The sequence below is a fragment of the Spermophilus citellus genome, assembly GCF_964194105.1.
Source record: "Spermophilus citellus genome assembly, chromosome: 3".
In the NCBI taxonomy this organism is placed as follows: Eukaryota; Metazoa; Chordata; class Mammalia; order Rodentia; family Sciuridae; genus Spermophilus; species Spermophilus citellus.
This window is the reverse complement of record NC_138184.1, coordinates 87,687,369-87,710,973: the sequence shown is the minus strand read 5'-3', so window position 1 is coordinate 87,710,973 and position 23,605 is coordinate 87,687,369. Positions and strand designations below refer to the sequence as shown.

Here is a 23,605-nt window from a genome sequence, read left to right as displayed (position 1 = left end):
TGAATTGTCCAATATCCAAGTCTCGGGTATGTCTTGTCTGCCCACCAGGTTGTGATAACGATGAAGGGCACCATGCTTGGTGCACCAGTAAAGCGTGCTGTCTCCTTGAGACTTCCCCCAGTCCCACATGGTTGTTAGGAAAGGGGGATATTGGCCTTTTAAGTCACTTCTTTTTTAGATAAGCAGTTATATCTAGGGTGGAGATACTTGCTTTCTAAGCCCCCATTAGCCCTTGTCAAAAATCGTTTTAGTGTTTTGTAGAAATATGGACAATATATTCTTATCATACTTAAAGTTCCTTTCTTCTGATTATCCCTTGAGATCTGCCCCATTATCTCTCCACTGCAGTCATGCTGCCTTTACTCACTGTTCCAGCCAGGAAGTCCTTTTTGTCCCTCATTACATCGAGCACATTCCCACTTCAGGACATTTGCACTTGCACTTCCCTGTGCCTGGGACTCGAGATCTGTGTGGAGCTAGCTCCTTCATTACTTTCAGTTTTAGCCCCACAGTGGAGACCACTGAGCCTCAAGAAGGTTAAGGGAGTTTCCACAACTCTTTCCCCCTTCACTATGCAAATGTGCACTGGACTCTAAGGGCCCTGCAGTTTCTCTGAGAGTTTTGACTTCAGAACCTTCTGGGGTGTGGTGTCTCTGAACACACCAGGCGATGTTGGCCTGCCATTAGGTACACATGGCAGCTTTTTTCTGTAAAGACTCACATAATAATATACTTCAGGCTTTGTGGGCCACATGTCTCTGCTGCAGCTGCTCTTCTCAGCTCTTATAGTATGAAAGCCGCCGTGGCCAATAAGAATGAATGCGCATGGCTGTGTGCCAATAAAACTTTATTTACAAAAACTGGGCAGAGGGCCCTAGAGCTGGCCCGAGGGCTGTAATTTGCTGTAATCAGTCTGGTCTACTGGCCTAGGTGATGGACACCATACAGACTATGGCATGGCTAAAGTTTTTGATTTTCAAACTCAGTTCCCAAACTAGTTCTTTACCCTTTCCCTCAAGAGGGAAGCACACACAGCCAGGATGGGAAGGGGCTGCGGCTGACTTCAGTTCCTGGTTCCATTGCCTACCAGCTGTGTGACCTTGGATGAGTCCCTTAATCTTTCTGTGCCTTTCTTTCTTTGTTGTTAAGTGGGATTAGTAATAGTCTCTACCTTCTAGTTGTTCAAGAAAATTAAAATGCTTTGAATATGGACATGTCTAGCACAGCGTGAGGCACACAGTTAATGCTTTGTAGGTGCCTTATTTCTTCTTGCTGATATTTTTAGAGTGTGAGAGAGGGGTGAGAAAGGCAGATAAACAGTGGTTGCTGGAACTTGCTGGCCTTTCAGGCTGTTGAAGAGATTTCTAGGCAGGTTTTCTCTTCTCTCTTGGGGATTTACTATGCTAACCTATTACTATGTTACTTGTAATGTCTCATATTTTTGGAGCTCTGACCACCAAGTTGCAGACAGGGAGCTGAGTCTGGGGCTATGCATATGTGTTTGGATTAGTGCAATATTTAGAAACATTCTTGTGAAAGTTGTCAGCATTTAAAACATGGGAGATTTTACTTAAGAAACCCAGATGTCCAGTGTCACTTACAGATAAGGAATTCTGGTACACTGCGCAGGTCTCACTGAAAAGGGATGTGGAGACCTAGGAAGGGCATTCCAAGCATAGGGCACAACAGAGGCTCAGAGCAGTGGAAAGGATCCCAAGAAGGGTCAAGGTCACTGGTTGCCTTTCCCTAGTGCCTGGAGTCAGAAGAGCCTGTGTTTCCAGAAAAACCAAAAGACCCCTGACAGTCCCATGAAGAGGGGTGGTTAGTGGGGTACAGAGTCCACTGTCTCTGCTTCTTCCCAGTAACTTAGTCACCCTCCAAAAGTAGGCCAAGGGCTACCTGCTGGGGCCCTTCCCAGCCCCCCACGCTTTGCTGTCCTTGAGTTCAGCCAAAGGAAACAGCAGTTCTCAAATACACATTTGTCATTAAAAAGAAAGAAAGAAAAAAAAAAATCAATCCTTTGGCCTCTTTGGCCTGAGCTGGTTGTCTGCCCGAGACGCCCGGAGCCCAACAGTGCTTAAGACTGCAAGCCGCCATCGCTCAAACTGGACGGGCCGAATGGCTCCCCCGGAACCATTATGATCGATCAATGTGTCCAGCTGACTGTTTGGGTGGGGTGCTGTGGGTGGGGAGACCACAGGGGTCATCAGGGCTGCCCAGCGGGGGCCAGATTTCCCTTAGTGGAGCTGTCACTCAAAGGCCACACTGCTGGAGACACCTTCCCTGGGTGCCTGTTGTCCATTAGGAGCTTCTGTGGGCCCAGGTTTGTGAGGAGGTGTGGTGTGGGCTGCAGGGGTCAGCCCTGTACCTCTCCACCTACAAAGACGTTTAATGTGGACTCTGGAGCCAGGTGGCCTATATTCAGGTCACAACTCTGCCATTTACCAGCTGCATGACCTGGGATGACTCACTTAACCTCTCTGAGCCTCACTTTTCTTGTATGTAAAATGGGGATGATGGTAGTAGCCGTCTCCTGAAGCATCCTTGTGAGGAGTGAGTTAATACATATGGAGTGCTGAGACCTGGAGCAGCATATAGAAGTGTTATAGGATGTTAAAGTGAATAATAATTACTGTTACCTTTGTTTCCAGATATATATATTCACCACTTAAGGTAGAACTTACTTTGATTAATAATTATAAGACTAATAACAAATGTAATAAGTAATATAACTAGTAACTATATAGGGGAGATACTTCAGGGAACTCAAGATGGCAGCTCACAGTGAGCCCAGGGACAGTGGGAAGGGTAGACACATGTCATTGGATAGAGGGTGTGTGATCAGACATTGGAAATGCATTCTGAGACAAAGATGGCAGAGGGTCCCCAAGTCTGGGACCAGAGAGAGGTTTCTTGGAAGAAGTGTCCCCTCAGCAGAAATCTCAAAGATGTGGTCAGGGAGTGGCATGTGTGAGGCCCCTCAGATGGGCAGAATTCCCTGTGCAGCACCTGAAAGAAGCAAAGAGGCAGGCCTCAGATGCCCAGCAGGCTGTTGGGCCCCCTCCTCCTTCTTGCCATCTATCACCTGGGAGTAAGGAGGGGGGTAAAATAAGACACTGTGCACCTGACTCCTGGTGAACCATCTCTTAATGGGTGCTTTGTAAATTGTCAGACCCCAGAAAAAGCCTGGGTATAGTTTTTACTTTTTTAACAAGGTTTTTTTTTTTTTTTTTTTTTTTAACTGTGTTACAGCCTGAACCCACTCAAGGGATTTATTTTTTGACATAAACATATAACTTTAACATAACAAAAACAAGCACTTCCAACAAGACCAAGACAGCATCTCTTCTTCTAAGGTTTAGGTTTTGCCCAGAATTCCTTATACAGGGAATAGCCCATACCCAGAGTCATCGCTCCTACAACAAAGCCTTGGGCTACCACACGCATGTGAATCAGGTGAATGGACATTTTAGTATTTCCCCTGTTCTTTAATTTGTATAATCCATATGCAACAATTGCTGCAAAACCTGCCATTCCAATAGGCACAAATGGTGCTTCTTTAGCTTTTCGGATAAATTTAGATCCCTGATCTTCATCATATGAAGAAAGAGAAACATCTGTGTTGGTTGACATAGTGATTGTTTGAAGAAACTTCCGAAAGCGACAAAACCCTTCACCACCGCACCCGCTTGTGTACCCAGTCCGTGTGCCCCGTCCGCGCGGCTATTCCCTTAACAAGGTTTTTGTCCACTTCCTGATCCATTGGAAAATGCTCTCATCCCATCTCCTGACTGTGCATAGGGCTGCCAGGTTCAAATCCTGGTCCTTCCCCTTCCTAGCTGTGTGTGCTTGGGCAAGTCATTTTCCCTTCCTTAGGCTTGATTTTCTCATCTGGAACTCGGGTGTGGTAATGGTATCTCCTGACGGTGGCCATGAGAGGGTGCCCTGCAGATCTCTGACTAAAGGGAGTGTGACTGGCCCTCACTCCCTGCCTGGAAACCAAGCCCATGGCTGAGTACCCAGGGATTCTGAAGCTCCTGGAACAGTTGTGACTCACCTGCTAGATCTGTGGCAGTCCAGGAGCCACCAGCCTCCTGCTGCCCTCTCTTTGTCCTTCACCCCATGCCCCCTGGAAGGTGCTGGTCTTGACTGGTACATTTCTTTGCCACATAATCCCCCCTTTTTGTCTGCTTCTTGGTGGACCACACCCTCCACTGACAGTGGAGTGAGATTCTGTTGCCTTTGTTCCCAGAACCTGGGAGATGCTCAGTTGAGGTCCCTGGCATGTCCTGTTGGGATGCTGGGAGTGACCACTCTGAAGAGGGGAACACTTTTCCTGGTGACCTGTCCCTACTTGGCCCATAGGTCCTATGTGTTCAGAACCCCCTTCCCACCAGTTTCCCCCTGTATTTTTCCCTCTTTTCTCCTGCCACTATCCCCCTGCTTGTTCAAGCCACTTGGGCAGCTTTACTTCTCGTTAAACACACCAAGCCTGTTCTAACCGCAGGACCTTGGCACTTATTGGCCTCTCCATCTAGGACCCTTTGCGTGATGTCTCCACAGTTCTCCCCCTCAGCCTGTTGCCTCTGCTTAAGTTTCTCCTCTTCATGGAGGTCCCACACCTCTTTTTTTTCCCAAAATGATTCGACTCCTTCCCTTGTTTCAATTGATGCCATGATGTCTGTTAATGTATTTGCTTGCTCTCTGCCTCCCTCCCTCAATAAACATTTGCATGATGGAGTGGTTGAATGCCACAGGAAGAGTGTGTGGTACCAGCTGCCCCTGCACTTGGGGTGCAGCCACATGTGTCCCCTCCTCCCAGCCCCCACTGCTTCACCACTCCCTGGCTCTTGAAATTTGCTCACCCCTGCCTGGGAGTAGGACATGGGCCTCAGGCCTGCGGTGAGCAAGGTTTTATCTTTAGCTCTGTCAGTCTCGCTTTCGAAACTGGTGACCCCAATTCCAGCCTGGGAGGTGGCTTTCATCCTAATTAATACATCCATTAATTAATTGCCGGCAGGCTGCGGGCCATTAGTGATGGTTTGGTGGCCTCGGTCTCAGACAGCTCAAATGTTTTTGGACCAGGTAATGTTTTGGACAATGCCTTATTCCCAGGCCTGCCGATGAGCCCCTTGGGCATCTGGAAGGGGTGGGGTCTTGGGACAATGACCCAGGGGTGAGGGGCTTCCCTGCTGAGCATCCCTGGAGCTCTCACTTGTAATCTGGTGGGAGTCCAGGACTTAAGTCTGTCTTCCTCCTAGGTTGAGGGCATTCAGTGTTTCTGCCTAAAATGGAGCTGGGCTGCCATGGCAGGTTACCCACTCACTCTTACTAAATGTTATTCTGCTCCTGCTGTGCCAAGTTCTGCCCAGAGCAGGCAAACCAAGGCCCTTGCCTCTAAAGCTTCTATTTTATAATTTTTGGAGACAGAAATACTTTTCTTCAAGGTTGTAAGAAATAAAGAGAAACAACTAGACACAGCCTAGGGCTGGGTGAGCTGTAAGCCTTTCCTAAATAGTGACTGTGATTAATCATTGCTTCTTATCTTTATGAACAGTCATCATTATTATCATCAAAATGTGAAGGCCTTTCTGGTTGAATTTCAGTCTCCTTAGGAGAAGCACCTGAAATGAATGTGGGCCCGGAGCAGTCAGACCTCACAGGACCCTGGTCTTGCTGCTTCCTTACCAGGAGAGCTTGGGCAATCTCCTTGACTTTTCTAAGCCTCCTCGTCTGCAAAATGAGAAGTAAACAGCCCCTACCTCATAGGGACACTGTGAGGAAAGGTCCTTAGCACATGGTTGGAGCATCCTCATTCCCCAGCAAACACAGACAGCAATTATCACCCTTAGTGTTGTTATCATTAATTATTACCATTATTATGATATCATTACTCTTTGTCATTCACCTCTGGGGCCTCTCTGGTTAATCAGAGGTTGCCAGATCTGGGTGGAACCTGGAGGCTTGTTGTGGCTGGCTGCTAGGATCAGATGAAGGAAACTCCCCTGGACTTCAGCTGGGTGCAGATTCCCCCACGGTACCCCAGGGGCACAGGACTCTTAAATCTGGGCCTGTGTCACCAAGCGCCAGAGTTACCCAGGCTGGTCTACTGAGAGCCAGCGGCCAGCAGCCAAGTGAACTGGTCCCTGATGGAGAAGCTCCAGCTGAGCACAGTGGCACTCGCCTGTCATCCTAGTGATGGGGAGGCTGAGGCAGGAGGATTGCAAGTTTGAGGCCAGCCTCAGCAACTTAGAAAGATCCTATCTCAAAATAAGAAAGGCTCAGGTTGTAGCTCAGTGGTAAAGTGTCCCAGGTTCAATCTGCAGTACTAACTCAATAAATAAGAAACAAGCTCCTGTCTAGAGGTTAGGCCTCTCCACTGCAAGCCTTTGGTGGGCTTTTAGAAAAGCCTGGGAGCCTCAGTTTCTTTAACCAGTAGTTCTTGCATCTTTATGCTGGGCCAGACAGACTAAAAAGCCCTCTCCTGACATTATCTCCTTAGTTTTCCCAGCAGCCATGTGAAAGGAGAGCTTCTGCTACCCCATTTTACAGCTGGGTAGGCTGAGGCCTGGGCTCCAGGGTCACATTGCCAACAGGCAGTGGCCCCTGGGCTTAAATGCAGGACCCAGAACTATTGGCTACCCTATCCCTGCTCTTGCCCCACTAGTGCCAGAGGTGCCTCTCATAAGAGGTCCCCATCTGCAGTCACTATGCTTGTATTCTTTAATTTCTTTTTTTTGAAAAGCCCCTAAAACAATCTGCCACTATCAGCTCATGGAAATGTATCCTGCCCCAAAACCTGAGCAACGTGAGGCGGGAGGAGATTTATTAACAACTCCATAATGATTCCGTTTTTGACCTGGAAAATGAGCACCACCCACCCTGCAGTCCCAGCTGTCCTGGGCACCTGCCCATTCATCCTGGGCACCCCCTGGACCCAAGCTTCATGGTGCCCCTGTCGTCAGCCCACATTCCGCAAGATGGAATTCTCGGCCTGGGCTGATAATAAGCAGGTATTGATTGCTGCCGTGGTCATTATCAAGATTTATTTAGTCAATATGGCCTCTCCGGTCAATAAATCGTGTCGTTGATAAAGAAGGAAGGAGATAGACTTGTAGGCTTTATTAAAAAAGTTTTTTAGATTTTTTTAAACCACTGACTCCAGCCCCTGCCACCTCCTATGGTCAACATCAGCTTCACTCTGGACTTTGTATCTGGTGTCATGAGCGCTTTCTGTTCACAGCAGAACTTTTCATTCATGGCATGGTTTCAGACAACAAGGATTTAGGGCAGGGTTGTATCTGGAAGTGGCCCCTGGGCTGGGATGCCTCCTCACTTTTCTGTACCCCTTGCTCTGTCAGTACTCCATGTTCTCAGTTAATCTTTACAGCCCTTTGGGGTGAGCACTAGTGTTGCTGCATTTGACAGACGAAAAAACTGAGGTCCAGGGAGGCCCATTCACTTGACGAAGGTCACACAGGACTCAAACCCAGACAGAATGGCTGGAGTCTTTGCTTGAATTTGACATACATCCAGCAAATAGCAAATGTTTTATCAAACATTGTACTTTGTGCCCAATACAGTGCCAGGTGCTGGTGTAGAGGGGCAAATGAAACAAATAAATGTGTAATTGCAGAAATGGAAAGAATGGAAGAAAGAAATGATCAGGGTGCTGAAATCTAGATGGAGGGGCACCTGTTATTCATGGTGTTTAGCTACCCTGGGTTGGTGACATTCTGACTTTGAGACTTGAATGATGAGGAGTCCGTTAGCAAAGTTCAGGCAAAAGAATTCATGGCCACAAAGCAGCCTGTAGCCTTGACATGGGACTCAGCCTGTACAGCAAGGCGCTGGAGGGAGGCCAGAGTGTGGGGTTCAGAGGGGAGGGGAGGGGACAAATCCCGAGTGGAAGGCGGGTCCCTGTGGGTCAGGCCCTTGAAGACCACAGTAGCGGGTGGATTCAGGTGCTGTCTAAGGGAAATAGGACGTTATTGAGGTTGGAAGCAGGGAGGAAGTGAGATCCAGTTTATGTTTGGGTCTCATTAGGTTCAGCCTGGGTGGGAACATTGAAGGGAGGGAGGGAGGGAGCATTGGAGACTAGGGAAAGGAGCTTCTGTGACAAACTGGATATTGTGATCTCTGCTCAGAGAGGGGTCTTAGAAGTGGCAGTGGCACTCCTCTAAGTGTATAGAGGACTAGCAGCATTTGGGCTGGGAGCTTGAAAAATGTCATGGAGATGCACCTGAGCCTTGAGCAGGGTGGAGGCTGCAGGTCCTTGGAGGGGTATGGCTGGCTCTCCTGTGCAGTGGCTTGGAGGTCTTTCATGGTGGATGTGCAGTGGGGGAAAGGTGTGCAGAGCCCATACAAGGGGTTGAGCGGGGATTGGGTCATGATCTGAGAAGAGACCTTTGCTCCCTGGTCACAGGGGGCCTGGTTTCTAGTGTGTTCCCAGGTACCACTTGTTAGGAAGGGCCATGAAAAGATGAGATGACCAAGATGGTATGAGTGTTTGACCCAGGCTACATGGGGTGCCTTGTGCTGGAGGCCACGTCCTGACTTCCGTATGTGGAGATGATATGGGATGTCTGCCTGAGGAATTACAGGGGCATGTGGGCTAGAGTACAGAATAGACAACCTTCCTTACCTTCAGTTTTGTCCAATCCTTGATCACCATAGACTGGAAGTCTAGCAGAGGCTGGTGAGTACCTCCTTACCATCTGTCCACCCACTACCCGTCATCCACCAACATTCTCTCATCTGTTCATTCATAAATCTGCTCACTCATCCATCTGTCTCCAACCACTCAGTAATTCATCCAGCTGTTTACTTTCCCATTCCTACTGACTAACCCTATCCATTGTGTATCTATCCATACTGTCATCACTCTACCCATCCACCCATTCATCCACCCACCCATCCACCCATCCACTCATCTGTCTACCCACCCATCCACCCACCCACCCACCTACCCTATAGGCCTGTGAAATAGGTAGAGGTCTGCTGCAGAGGGCTCTGGGCTGGAGAGAAATTGATGCTCTCAGTGGGTGGGTGGTCTCAGAGGGGTCTGCCTCCAAGAAGATCCCATGGGAACCACTGTTCCCTAGGTCCCTGGAAAGATCCATGAAGAACCAGGCTGTGTCCTGTAGCAGATTAGAATTCATCAAGGTACTTGGGAGAGATTTTTGGGGCAGGGCCTCTGTGGACAGGGAGGTGAGCATGGCTGGTCTCTAGGCTACTATTGGACGAGGGTGTCCCTATGTCCCTAGTGTCCCTGTGCAGCACAGATGGCAGCATCTGACCTCCACGTGGTACTCAGAACCTGTTAGAAGGGTCCCACATGTTCTATTGGATCACCTCCCATTCCACAGAGTGTGTACAAAGGGAAGAGTCTTGCACTTCCTTTCCCAAGAAAGTGGATGGAGAGACCCTCTTTCCTCCATGCTCAGCCACATTGCTAGAATGTCTGCTCACACTGTCTCCTTCTGCACCTCCACTCACCGCTCTCCCCACGGAGCACCCACAGGCCTCTGACTGTGTTCTCTTCATTTTACCTCCTGCCACCACTTCTTGGTGTTTTCTCAGGCCCATTCCCTTTAGGCTGGCCTCTAAATATGTCTGAGGTCCATGTTTTCTCATTCTGTTCCCTTGGTCCCCTATGTGGCCTTCTCTCTATTCACATGACCACTACTACCCCGACTCTCCATTCTCTACCTCTGGATTCCAGACCTGTCAGCTTGACGGCTTTCTTGACATTTCTTCTTTTTAAGAAAAAAATCACTTTGTTGACATTTTTTGAATGCCTGTGTTAAAGATGTCTCCAATTATAACTGACCTCACCTGGTCTCCATCTTAGGTCCATCCAGGTCTACAGGACAGAAACCTGGGAGCTGCCCAGACTGTCCCTCTCCCCCATGCCCCTCACATACAATTTGTCACTAAATCCTGTTTTTTTTTTTTTTAACCCTCCTACAGACCCCCTGTGTCCTACCCCTTACCTTCTTTCCCACCATTGGCACTAGGCCCATGCCCCCAGCAATGGATTTCAGTTTACCATTGTGTCTTCCTGGACTGCCTCTGGCCTTCCTGACTCTGCTGACACACAGCGGCTGGTGAGATTACTTAAAATCCTGCCAAGTACCATTTCTCATGGCTTCAGATTGCTTTTGAGGCAAAGTCCCCATTGTAACCTTCCAGGCTCAGCAGACTGCTCATTGCCCTCTGTTTCTGGCTTACTGTATTACTAATCTTATGGCTAGTTCAATTCTCTGTTGAAAGCAGGATATTGAAGTGTGCATTATTGAATTGACTATTTTGCTCCTCATTTTGGTCAGTTTTCATGCCATATCCTTTTATTAGGTGTATATAGGCTTATAACTGTTATGTTTTCTTCATGGATTGACCCTTTTTTCATTATGAAATGCCCCTCATCCTAGTAACATTAAAAAAATTTAATGTTCATTTTGCCTGATATTGGCATAGCTACTTCCTCTTTCCTGTCGTTGTGTTGACGTGATGTATCTTTTTGGAGTCTTTTACTTTTCAATCTATTTGTGTCTTTGAATCTAAAGTGTCTCCTATAGACAACATGCAGTTGGACCATGTTTTTCTATCCAGTCTAAAAAACCTCTGCACTTTGAGTAGATTGTTTAATCCATTCACATTTAATGTACTATTGACATAGTAAGATTTATGTCTGCATTTTACTTTTTGTTTTCTATATGTCTGTCTTTTTTTCTTCTTATTTTCTGTTTTCTTTTGCATTGGTGAATATTTTCTCATGTAGCATTGAAATTTTACTAATGAATTGTTTTTACTAGTTTTGAGGTTTTCTTAGTAGTTGCGCTAGGGTTCACTATATTCATCAGAATTTGGTTCAGACTTGAATTTGTATAATCAACTCCTTTGTGCCCTCTGTTCTTGATCTTGTTCTTAAGTCACATTCTCTCTGCCCTCCACATTCCCTGACCTCGTGACACTTCCCATCCCCATCTTCCCAGCCCCATCAACTCCTCTTCCATCTTGGGAGCTTGCTTGTACAACCCCTGTGCTCTGTGGACCCCACCTCTGCAGCACATATCACAGTGGCTGTCAGACACATCTCTGTCGCTGATGCTGCCTCCTTCTCTCTGTGGACTCTAATCTCTGTGAGGGCACGGAGCAGCTTGTTCCCAGAACTGAGCAGCAGAGGGGTAAGCACATGTAGGCCTCAAAAATTCAGTCAAATGAATAAAAGGGTGGATGTGAGTAAGTGTGACTTTGTGTGTCTGCATCTTCATGTGCACATATCTTGGAATGTGTTTGTGTGTTTGCATGTTCGTGTCTGTATTAGTGTTTCTGTAGGTATGTCTGTTTTTCTGAGTGTGTTTTGCTTGTATGGTTGTGTCTGTATCCACAAGTGAATATCTGTGTGCATGCACATGTGTGTGTGTCTTTGCCACATGTGCAGTGTGGCGTGTCTTAAGTGTGCGCATGCACGCTTGCTCCTGCTCCCAGGCAAAGATCCTTTTGATGTCTCCTTGCTATGCAATTATTTTTTGACTAGTTTGTGTAGCATTTAATGATTTCCCCAAAGCTAAGCCCAGCCCCCTGAGTATTGATCTCACTGCAGTAGAGGTGACACCGGGTAATGTGGGGCCAGCCGGCAGGTGCTGCTACTGCAGAATTGGCCACCGCACCTGCCGCCTCTCCAGCCTTGATCTCTTAGGGGGAAAGCTCCTGATACGGGTGGGCGGGGTGAGCTCTTGCCAGACAGATGAACTCTGCTCTCTCTAGCTGCATATGACAACCAGGAAACTGTCCCCTCATGCCTCAGTTTTCTCATCTGTGAAATGGAGTCTTAATGGGGGAGACATGAAATCATCTCAGTGGCATGCCTGGCATACACCAGGGGCTCCACAGATGTTTTCTGGTCATCTGCTTTCATATTTGCTCCCCGAGACCTCTTACCAGAGCTGCAGGAGAGAAGATTTCAGATGCAGCAAGGATGGAATGACTAAGAGATGCTCGTCCTTCTTGGGACCCTTTCCACGTGGCCTCTTTGGAGGCGGTCCAAGAGTTGCACTTGTGCTCTGGTGAAGGCTCCATGATGCTCACCTGCAGGTACCCAGTGACATTCAGAGGCTTCCCACGGACACACAGCATTTCTCTAGTGAGCTGGGATTCAGCCCTTCCTGGCTTCTAGGGGTCTTCCAGCTGCTTCCTTAATCTCCAGCCTCCGCTGTCTGTCCTGATGCCCTTCAGCCTCTGTGCTTGGACCACTGCACTCCTGACACATCTAGCCATTATGTGTGCGCCTCCACTTCCTGGGGCAGTGCTCCCTTGCTCTTTGCAGGCTCCACCCCCTTCCTTGACCCTGGGGTGCTTCCCATGCCATCAAGTGATTCCCTGGTTCCTCGTTGGTCTTCCCCATAAGATAGCGAGCTCCTCACTCCAGGTCAGAGCTGCATTGTGTGGTGTGGTGACCATGAGGCCTGGAGGCCTGATTAGAGGTCATGTTTTAAAACTCAGCAGGAGAGCTGATGTCCCTGGGCCTGCACCTACTGGGCCAGGAACAGGGTGTGGGTTTCCCACTTTGCACATCTCCTACCTAGCTATGACTATGTATTTGGCATAACTTAATGCTTCATAAATACCATCATTTAAATGACTTTGTTCCCATAATAATGCTGTGGTATAAGCACTGGTACTGTCCTTTGTTTTTAGAGGAGGAAGCCAGGGCACAGAGAGGTTAAATGACTTGCTCAAAGACACACAGCAGAGCCAGGTAATCTGACTGTAGACTGTGTATACAGGCTTTTTTGCCTTTTTCTGTTCACACCTGAAGTAGATACCATGTGTGTAGGAAGCGCTACTGTATGTCCAGCTCTCCCTCTCCTCCCCAGAAGCTACCATATGTACAAGTTGGCCTCTTAGAGGTCTTATGTGAGGGTAGGTTGCTTGTAGGGGACAGAGCTGGCAAGAGTATGGGTGGGGACCAGGATTCCTGGGAGTGGGCAGTGGTCAAGCAGCAGATCCTGGGAGCCAAGGGCACAGCTGGTTACCATAGCAGGAGCCAGGCCCATTTCCTGTCTTTTACCTCCTGGGGTTGCTGGACCCTGGTCCCGCAGGCCAGCAGCCTAGAAGCCTCTCTGTCCCTCAGAGGACATCCTCTGCAGCCTCCACAAGCAAGGGGATTGGTCCCACAGCCCATGGCCTACTTAGTGAAATTCATCTCTGGAAAGAAATTTTTCTCTGAGCAGGGTAGCGCAGAGCAGCGTGGCGTCTTGTGGTGGGTGAGGCTGATGAGGTCTTCCGCCTCCCTGGAGAGGCAGGAGAGAAACCCCAGACCCAGCTCCTACTTTTTGCTTGGCCACCAAAGGCAGAGGACAGTCCCTCAGCCCTTGAGCTGACCCACCACCTCAGTGTCCATCTTGTATGCCCAGGGTGGTGTCCTTGGTGGGCTGGCCCAGCTGGCAGCTGAGCCGGACTGGACCGAGTCTGCTTCCTGACTTGCGGCCTCAGGAAACCAAGCCATTTCACCAGGAGGCGGTGGATCTGAGCCTTGGGCCCTGGGCCAGCTGCTGAGCTGGTGTGCGATGGTGCATCTCCGAGTGTGTCCCGGGTCCAAGAGAAGGGTTTGTCTCTGGGGTTTCTCCTCCATGGTCAGCTAGTGTGCTTTGCCACACCCTTGTTCCGTCCCCACTTGGCAGACCCTAGGAGGACTCATGGGCTGTGGAGAGCCAGGGCACGTGGTGGAGGCCAGTCACAGCTCTCTTGGCAAGAAGTTCTTGTAGCTGGTAGTATTTGTCCTGCTGGGCCTCTGGAGCAGTCTGTGAGGAGAGTGGGGTATTGGGGAGGAGGCAGTCCTAGGGTGTGCGAGGGTGCATCTCCATGAATGCATTAGTCATCTGCTGTACAACAAGCCACCCCCATCCCGTCCTTGTGGGCATGATGACTGTGACTTGCAGATGCCACGAGGCAGAAACAAGGATGGAGCTTAACTGCATCAGCTTGTCGCTGCTCCAAGATGCCTGGCCTTCTGCTGAAAAGGTGTAAAAAGGTGATTCACCTGGCAGGTGGTGCTGGCTGTTGGCTGAGCCTCCGCTCCCCGTGGTGTCTGTGTGCAGCCCCTGGAGCCTCCTTATAGTGTGGGGGTGGGTCCCCAGCAAGCAGGGCAGACGGAGGAGAGCCCAGGAGTAACCTGGCCTTGGGCAGGTACTAGCTCACGTCTGTCCACTGTGCTGGCCAAGGCAGTAGCCGAGTGTGTCCCGGGTCCAAGAGAAGGTGGCCTAGACGTGCTGCTGCTGCTTTTTTTTTTTTTTAATTAAAAAAAATTTTTTTTAGGTGTAGTTGGACACAATACCTTTATTTTATTTACTTGTTTTTGTGTGGTGCTGAGGATGGAACCCAGGGCCTCACATATGCTAGGCAAGTGCTCCACTGCTGAGCCCCAGACCCAGCCTAGACCTGCCTCTTGATGGAAGAGTGTCAAGGTCACATTACAAGAAGAGCCTAGATGGTGAGAGATGTCATGGTGGCCACCTTTTTTGAAAAGATAGCCCTGTCCAGCAAGGGTGGAGGTGGTGACTAAGTGCTAAATGTGACAGGTTGTGAAGAGAGTATGATAGGAAGTGCCTGAGTAGTGAGTGACAGGTTGTCGGATGTGTGTGTGTGTGTGTGTGTGTGTGTGTATGTGTGTGTGTGTGTGTGTGTGAATGTGACAGGAAGTGCCTGAGTAGTGAGTGACAGATTTGTGTGGAGTGAGTGGGTTTGGCCAGAAATGGTGCAGGGGGCAGATCTGGCTTTGCCAGTGTCCACCATGATGGCAGTGAGCCTGCTGATGACAATTCCCAGATGCCAGCAGCACCATCTTTCTTTGCTTTCCAAGCTTTGCTTTCCAAGGGTCTTGGTGTGACCAGGCCCCTTTCAATAGGGGACCTAGGCCTCAGCACCCTCCTTAGTGGCCCTACCTCACGCTCTGTCCCAGCTTCCTCCACCTCTCCCCCTCCTGCCGCCCCACGCTCCCACTCCTACCCACAGCCTCCCCTTCTTCCAGAAAGAGTGACTCCCACCTCAGCAGCCTGGAAGCCCTCCAACTACTTACTTTTCTTCAAATAAAAGCAGCTAATTAACATTATTCTTTAATTATTGCCTTTATCAACAAGGGGTCTGATTTGTACCAGCAGGGTAGTTGCTTTCCCTTAAACTACCCAAGTGAATGCTTCAATTCCTGGTGCTTTTGAAATGAATTTGATGTCATCTGCCCAGAGTCACTTAATGGGGACGCCTGGGTAATGACTGAACGCACTAACTCCGTTAGCAGCCCTGGAAGCATGTAATTTGGCCCCTCAGGCAACAGCACTTTTGAAATCTCTGGATAGTTTTGAACTCTCTGTTCTTAATTAAATATGCAATTTTTCACGGTAACCAGGTTAATTCTTTTGTGTTGTGTTGTAATACTGTTAGGAATTTTCATAGTTCTTATTAAACATTATTCAGGCATTGTGAATTCCATAATTAAAAAAAATGAAAAGAACAAAGCTTGATTCACTCCTTTCTTTTCCCTGGCTAATTTATCAAATGAATTTTGCAAATTTTTCTTTCTGTCCCCAGACAGTGTGGCAAGTGTTTTAAAGGGGAAGGATTTAATTGCCCTGTAGGGATTGGCTGGTTATGAAGGATTTGGCTGTTTGATTAGTAAACCCAGTTGGGAATGGTCTAATGCTCCATGATCTTAAAAATTGTCTGATTGTACCCTCTCCAAGGAGGCCTCGCTTTTCGTTATGTAGAGCATCAACTTCACACAAGTGTGATTATTAGGTAGTGAGGAAAGGGAGAGAGAAAGATCTGACTTTAAATTGGGGATCTTGGGAAATTTTTACCCCCTTCTCCCTGGCTGGGGAGGAAGGGAGAGAACAGGAGAGACAAGAGAGATGGAGTCAGAGACAGAGACACACAGATGCAGGCAGAGGCAGAGAGACAGAGACTACCGTTCTCAGAACTCCGGCACTAGAGAAGATGGAGGGCAGCGGAGGGGTGGGGCCTGAGGGGACCTCTGCAGCTTTGCACTTCCGCTGAGTGTGCTGGGTGGTGCGTGCCCTCTGTGTTAGGTCAGGGGCCCCTAAAGAAGGGGGCCTAGGCAGAGGCAGCCGGGCCCTCACAGTGAGGGAGCAAGGCCACTGTCTTCCAGTAGCCCCACTTTTGCCTTAGTTTCTCCCTCTACAAAATGGGGCAAGTGACTTTCAACCTCTTTCTACTTTCCTGTGTCCTCTCTATATCCTAGAGGTGGGGAGGGTAATTAAGTAGGACAGGGAGGCCGGACCCAGGTCCTGCAGGGCCTCTAGGGCCATGGGAGGTACTGGGGTTTTCCTAAAGGCAAAGCCCCTTAGATAGTGGAGGAAGAAGGGGGTAACTTGAGAGGGGTGTCACCAAAGGGCTGGGGGTCTCAGGTCTTGGCAGGAATGAACCAGAGGAGGCCTTTGTGCCAGACTCTGGCTGCTGAGCCCTGACCTTGGATGGTCAGGCCAGAGGACTCCATGCAGAAGGGGTCCCTTGGAAATTGGCAGGAGGTGACAGTGTCTCAAATTAGATCACAAGGCAATGCCCCTCCTTGATGCCGAGTTAAAGCCACAAGGCTAGGACCCTCCGCACTGCCCTGAGAGATGTTTATTGAAAGTCTAAATCAGGCCACCATGCCCTCCCCTCAACTTGAAGGCCTTCATTGGCTCCCCATTGCTCATAGGATGAAGTCCAGGCCTTGCCATTGTTAGCGGATCGTCCTGATGGCCTCCTACTCCCTTGCCCGCCTGTACCATCTCATCTCACTGGACCTCCTTCTCCCCAAGTCCCCATCTAGACTCAGACTGCTATCCAGCCCCATATCTCATGCCCTCTTACCTCCCAGCCTTCATATATGCCACCTGTCTTTATCACTCATCCTTTGGGAGCCTCCTGAGCCTTCTGGCTGGATAAGGGGCTCCCTTTAATTACACCCCAGTTTGCTTGCCTGCCCTTTTTATTTTAAGATCCTGTGTGCAGCTTTTGTGTCTTCTGTGTTGGCGCTAGTCTCAAGCATGGAGCTTGGCACATCTTAGATGTCAGTGGCACCCTGCTTCTACTCCCAGTTTTTGGGAGCAAGGATCTCAGCTCCTGAGCTTATTGGACCTCCAGCAGAAGATGGGGTTCTTATTTGGTTTGAGAATGCTGAGAGGGATAGAATCCACTTCCCCTAGGTGCTGCCCCACTTAGCCTGCAGCTCCAGAAGGTTCTGTTGTCTCATGAGGAGGAGACAGGGCCACTTCTCCAAGGGCCAAGGAAAGTTCAACTGTTGGGGCTGCCCTGAGAAGCAGAAAGAGGGGAGATGAGCCCCCTCTTCCTTCCTCATGTCAGCTCAGCTTAATCCTCTAGGTAACCAGGCACCAGGGTGAAGAGGAAGTTACCTTTCCTCCCAAAGGGAAGTAAGGATTTAGGAGGGAGGGAGCAGTGACACCTGCTCCTCCCCAGCTTCAGGATGCTGGGACAATAGGACCTCTGGCCTGCCCTGCTGACCCTTTCCCTGGACCAGCTGTGGGAGACTTCCCTACCGCGTAGCCGTAAGAAGGCCACTCCTTGGTTGGTGAGCTGCTACTTGGCCACCTGCAGGCCCAGAGCATCCTCAGGTGCCTGCCCACAGGTGAGCTTTTGCGCTCACACACACATACATACCCCCCTCCAATACACACACACACACACACACACACACACACACACACACACACACCAGGTCCCCATGCCCGTGTTTCCTTTGCTTCCTTTTTCTCTTGGGGATTTGAGGTGGGGAGGGAGACAGGCCATGGAAGGATTTTCAGGGAATCTCACAACTGCTAGGGAAAGAAGGGATTTTAAAAACTCATTTTGTGTTATCAAAGTTGCGTCACCAAGGGAGGAACTTGCCCTTACTAGCCAGAGCATTCCTGGGTTCCCTCTGCCTCGTGTGCCTCACTCGCCTACTGACTTCCGCTTTGGCCCTTTACAATGTCTCTGAACAGGCATCCACCCACCTAATGTTCCACTAGGCGAAGGGGTCGCTGGCCCTGCCCCAGGCCTCTCCTGGGGTTTTGCTTTTAAACAGCACTGCATTCTCCTTCCACATATTGGTCCTGCTCTCAGGGTGGAGAGCTGGCCCAGAGCCTGGCGTCAGCGTCAGGCACACAGTGCCCCTGGACCTCGGCTTCCTTGTCTGTGGAATGGGCATCCTCTTGACCTTGCTCAAGGGCAGGCAAACTTGCCTGATGCATTTAGCCCTGGGCAAACACACAGTAAGCTCGACCGGGTGGTCACCTCAAGTGGCCCGGCAGGCCTGTCTTCCCAGCACCATGTGTCCTTGCTTTACCTGTGAACGAACGTGGATGGAGGTGCTTGTCTCTGCTGACGCTAGTGTGGGTGTTCCTTGGGGGCTCCCACATGGATACAGGTGTGTGCGTGTGTACCCACGTAGACACACTCAGATTCACACTCAACACCTGCGCTCAGAACCAAAGGGAGCGCGCAGGCCCTCAGTGGAGGGTCCATGAGCATTTTAATTGTGATGAAATATTTATCTGGAGCTTGTGATATGAAGGTGGCACTTCATGGATAGAACACTGTCAGTATAAAAGGCCCCAGAAGCTGTGGACCCAGCTCAGCAAACAGGAAGATGGCATCGAGGACACAGAGCAGGCAGGGAGGCTCGAGCCAGTGCGTGCACTCAGCCTGCCCATCAGTGATCCACTCAACAAGTTTTACCCAGCATCTGCTAGGTGCCCATGCCTGGGCCATGTGCTGGGGATGCCTGGGGATCAAAATGGACATGCTCTCTGCCCTCATTGTGCTTTTGGTCTCCATGGTTTTTAGAAGTAAAATCCCTTAAGATACTGACATTAATCAAATCATCACATATTTGAAATTGTACACTCTGCTAAGGGCAACAAGGAAAATGAAGTGGGAATGAGGAGCTTGTATAACAGGTACCAGATTTTGTTTGGAAGTCAGGGAAGGACTTTGAGTTAGCCAAATTATGTGAGGTCATGACAGTGCACGCAGAGAAAGCATGTGCAAAGGACCTGAGATGGGAGAAAATACCTCTGGTTCCAGGAGGTGAAATGCAGCAAGTGTGGCTGGATCATAGGAAGGGTGTACAGGGCCCACACAAATGGGGCTTGTACCAGGTCTTTCGAGGTCTTTATCCTGGACAGAGGGAGATAGTGGTTGTGGAGGTTGGGAGAATAGAAGAGGAGAAACATTAGGGGGTTTGAGGACTCCAAGCCTGGGGTTGGAGAGGGAAGCTCGGCTCCTTCCACTGCTGTCCTGTGGCTCAGGACTGCAGGTCTGGACCCTGAGGACCTTCAGGAGATTCACCAGTTTATGGGATGCAGCAGGCCAGCATAGGGACAGGAATGAAGTGCTTTCCCTGGGCAGATGGGAAGAGGTGGGGGTGGGCCTCGCCATGTTCAAGTATGCTTTTCTGCCATTTATTATTTACCTAGGGGCTTGTGAAAAAGAGAAAGATCCAAAAAAAGGGGGGGGGGGAAGAAGAAAACAACTCCCCCCCACAATCTAACATTGCTCCAGGCGCGCAGCCCGAGGGAACAAGTATTTTCTTCTCCAATATTTGTGCATGTGTGAGTGAGGAAGGCTGTGCTAAAGCTCGGGGGCTGCTGGGATGGGGACGCCGTCGGGTGCCCCTGCAGCTCTGGTGAAGGCTGGCACAGTGGGGCCTGAGCTCTGCAAGACGGGGTTGGGGGGGCTCTGCTCCTCATCGGCTTTGCATTCCAGGTACCCCAGTGTGGTGTGCCTCAGGGGCTGGAGGGTCTCAAGGGGGCTGGAGGGTCTCAGGCAGGCTGGCGTGTGGCCTGGTGAAGCTCCCCAACGAGAGGGTGGGAGCGGGGAGTCCGGGGGCTTTGTCGGCCACCCCCGCACAGTGACATTGCCTGCCTCACACGTTCTTATTAGCATCGTCATCGCTCCAAAATACTGATTCATGATCGCACTCTGAACTGCAGGCTGAGGCAGTGGGGTTTAATGGTTCCACATGAGCCATTCTGGGCTGTTGAGTAAATATTGCTCATTCTGAAAAATTGAGTAAATGTGTGTTTATGCTGTCGACGACGAGAGAGGAACCAGCCAAGCAGGTAGTTGGTGTCTGGGTCGGCTCCAGGTGAGGTGCTGGGGACACGAACACATACTTTCTGAGACCGGTTCAACTCAGGTCTGGCTGCCACAGAAACATTCTGTTGAATGTGGAGGTTGGCATCAGGAAAGGGGTGTCACCCCAAGATCAGGGTAGAAGGCACCTCATATTTCCAGGCTCAGGGAGCAGATGGAAAAGGCCTAGGGCTTTCCGAGCTTGTGTGGACATGCGGGTTAATCTGAATGGGAGGGCTGGGGACTCTATGGACTGAGGCGATGGCTCCCATGGGAAGGGTGCCTGTTTGAGGGCTCAGCTCCAGGCCCCTGTTCTGCCATTGGCTAAATGTGGGTACCCAGGCAAGTTTCCTGATGCCTCTGTGGCCTCAGGTTTCTCATCTATAAAGTGGGACGGTGACAGATCTTCCCTGTAGGGTTGTTGTTGCATTTCAACAATCACACGCTTAGTACATTGAAACAGCGCCCTGTGGGGGAAACAGTGGCTGGGAGCAAGATTCAGGGGTAGAATAGGAGAAGGCTTGGTGGGCTCTGAGCTCTCAGGGGCTCTTTGAAGTGCCGGTGGAAGCCCTGGACCTCTCTTCAGAACTGTGATAGAGACAGTACTTTGCATATGACTTCAGGGGATTGCAGGATTCCCCAAATCTAGCCACGTGTCCCAAGCTGGGAGCTAATTTCCACTGTGGAACACTTTGCTGTGAGGTGGAAGGAGGCATAAGATTTGGAAAATCCTAGAACTTGGTTTTAGCTCAAGGCCTGGGTTTCGTCCTGACTCTAGTACAGATATGCTATGTCTAGTTAGGCAAGTGAAGACCCATTTGATCCTCTGTCTTCACCTGACGTCAAGGTCTTTGCCTAGAAAGGAAAGAGCTCGGCCTATATAAAACATTGGGCCTGGTGCCTGGCACACTGTAGGCACTCAGGAAATATCATTGTCATTCCTCTTGATTCAAGACCCAGGAGATGTTGGGTGTGGATGGGGCCTTGCATTTGCTTTTAGAGTCTGATTATAATCATTTAATTTCATGGAATTCTTGGTTCTGATCCTACTGTTGTTTATTGATTCTCGCACAAGGTGGACCAGTACCCCGCGTGTTTTGTAATTTTGGATTGAGAGGTCATTTTAGGTAGGATTGGGTTCCTGTGAATTTTGTGTGACCTGGGTTGATCTGAGTGCCAGAAGTCAGCTGGATAGTAAATATTTTTGGCACTGCAGTCTACGTACAGCCTCTTACATAACTCGTCAACTCTGCTGTGTGCAGAAGCAGCCATAAACAATACATAAACCAAGGAGGGTGGCCAGATCTGACCCACGGGCAGATAACAATTTAGCCCAAAGGTCATGTTTTTTCACCCCTGTCCTAGAGATTTTGTATTTGCTTTTGTTTAATACCCAAACTGCATTATCAAGCAAGAATGATTTTTAAGGTTAATTTCTTGGCTGAGAACAGTAATATCAAAGTGTGGTCCATGGACCAGCAGCATCAGCATTACCTGGAAATTCTTCGATATGTGAATTCTGGAGCTTCCATCCAGATCTACTGAGTCAGGACTCAGGGTGGGACTGGGACCCACCAATCTATTTAACATGCTGTCTGGGTGATTCTGATGCTCACTTGAGTCTGAGAACTCCAGTGGTGGTACACCCCATGTGAAGTCCAGGCCCCTGGGAGTATAGACCCATGGTGACAAATTCTCAACCAAGGCTTCTTCCTGGTTTTCTGACCTCAAGTTAGGGCTGAGACTGACCACGCTAGGTCTTTGTCCAGCACCAGTGGACAGCAGGCTCAGGTTTACTGCCAAGATGGACACCCATCCCCCGCTTCTTTGCGGAGGGCACAGAAGTATCAGTTCTCCCACTTGGCGCTCTGATTTTGAGTTTCCTTGTCCATTTTGGCTGTAGATTTCTCTCGCTTTCTTATGAGTTGACCTACATATATAAGGGACACTGGTCTACTTGGTCCAGTTTTTCTGGGTGTTTTGTAGCACAAGCACTTCAAGTTATGTTAGCCTACATGTTACCAGATACAGAGGCCCTCTCACTGAATGAAAAGTTGAGTTTCTCCCTTAGAATCCTTCTTTAGTATGTCTGACAATCCCCTGGCTTCTTTGGGGACCTGATACTGGTCACTTGCCCAGAGGTCAGAGACCACTTTGTCACAGGGATTAGAAAAGGAACACGTCTTAGGGGTCTCTCTCCCATTACCTTTGCACAGAGCTTGAGCCCAGTTCCACAGTATTTGTTGAGCACCCTCTGGGTGAGGGTCTTCACGCTATCCAAGTTAATAAGTGTCTATAGTAGAGCATGCCACCCCATGGTCTTTGTACCTAGAGATCTTACTCTATCCCAGTCTCTTCCATTCTAGGGGAATTTGTCTCCCTTAAGGGTTTATCTTAGGGGGCTATAATGGAGTTAAGGGTTAGGTTAAGAGCACTGGATTTGAATTCCACTTGGAATCATGTCTCACACCCAGCTCTGCGTCTTACAAGCTATGTGATCTTCACAAGCCCCTGTACCTCTCTGAGCATCAACTCCTCCACCTATAAGATGGGGTGACAGAGGGTCATTGTAAGGATCCAAGGAGATCATTGACACAGGGCATTTGGCAAGCTCTAGATCCACTGAGCTTGTGACTGGAATGACCCTGCCTCCCATTACAGTGGGCTTGGAGAAGTCAGGCTGCAGAGGTGGGCAGCCTTGGGTTTTCATGAAACAGCAAACTCAGGCTGTGGGCAGGAGGCCATAAAGTAGGTGCACCTTTTGGTATCTGCCCTGCAACCCCCATTCCTGTAGTAGCCTTCATACTTTCTGTGCCTTGGGTCAGTCATGTGACTCAACCCAAGGAGACAGGGAGCAGGTGATTCTAGGCCTGCATCCCCATCACAACAGAGATTGGTCTAAAGGGAAGTCACATGACTCAAGCTGGGCCAATCAGAGAATTTCCTGGGATTTTTTAGTTGGGGCAGAGTAGGGAAGTCTCTGTTTTTTCTCTAGCTAAGGTGGTGGAAGGAAGAAAGCCTGGAGCTGCCTAGACCAGGGTTACAGACAGGTTCATGAGGGACACAGTGAAACCAGCCTGCAGGGAGAGGTTGAGAAAGAAAGAACCCCGTGGGAGTCCTCCCGGAGGCTACTGTGCTTGTTTAAGCTCTTCAGATTGTTTCTATTATCTATAATCAAATGCCCCCCAAACATGACCCCAGTGGAAGGTTTGGGAACTCTTGACCACTCCATTCTTTCTGGCCAAATTTCTACAAAGTTGTATAAGACATATGTCCAATCTGCCACCTGGCCTGCCCTGTTGTTGGAAGAATGATATTGAAGACTACAGGACAAAGGAGGGTCACATGAAATGCCAGGACACTGGTCCCTTGCAGAGCTTTGGCTTGGTGGGTGGGTTCCATTCTCTGGGTGTCATTCTTTTCAGAAAAGTCTGTCTGGTTCACTGGGCCTGGTTTTCTCCCACTT

General features: G+C 49.5%; 2 protein-coding genes across 2 annotated transcripts in view; one reads left to right on the top strand and one right to left on the bottom strand.

Annotated features, from left to right (window-relative positions):
* The window catches only part of CUX2 (cut like homeobox 2), a 235,672-nt gene that overhangs the window by 5,499 nt on the left and 206,568 nt on the right, over positions 1 to 23,605 (top strand). The window lies entirely within an intron of this gene.
* On the bottom strand, positions 3,247 to 3,721 carry LOC308645637 (HIG1 domain family member 1A, mitochondrial-like). Its single transcript, XM_081287917.1, has one exon. It carries the CDS (start codon positions 3,631 to 3,633, stop codon positions 3,352 to 3,354), a length of 282 nt encoding a protein of 93 aa, XP_081144043.1. The 5' UTR covers positions 3,634 to 3,721; the 3' UTR covers positions 3,247 to 3,351.

Excerpts from the sequence above, each read along its gene's own strand:
- LOC308645637 (XM_081287917.1), bottom strand. The coding sequence starts at position 3,633 with ATGTCAACCAACACAGATGTTTCTCTTTCTTCATATGATGAAGATCAG.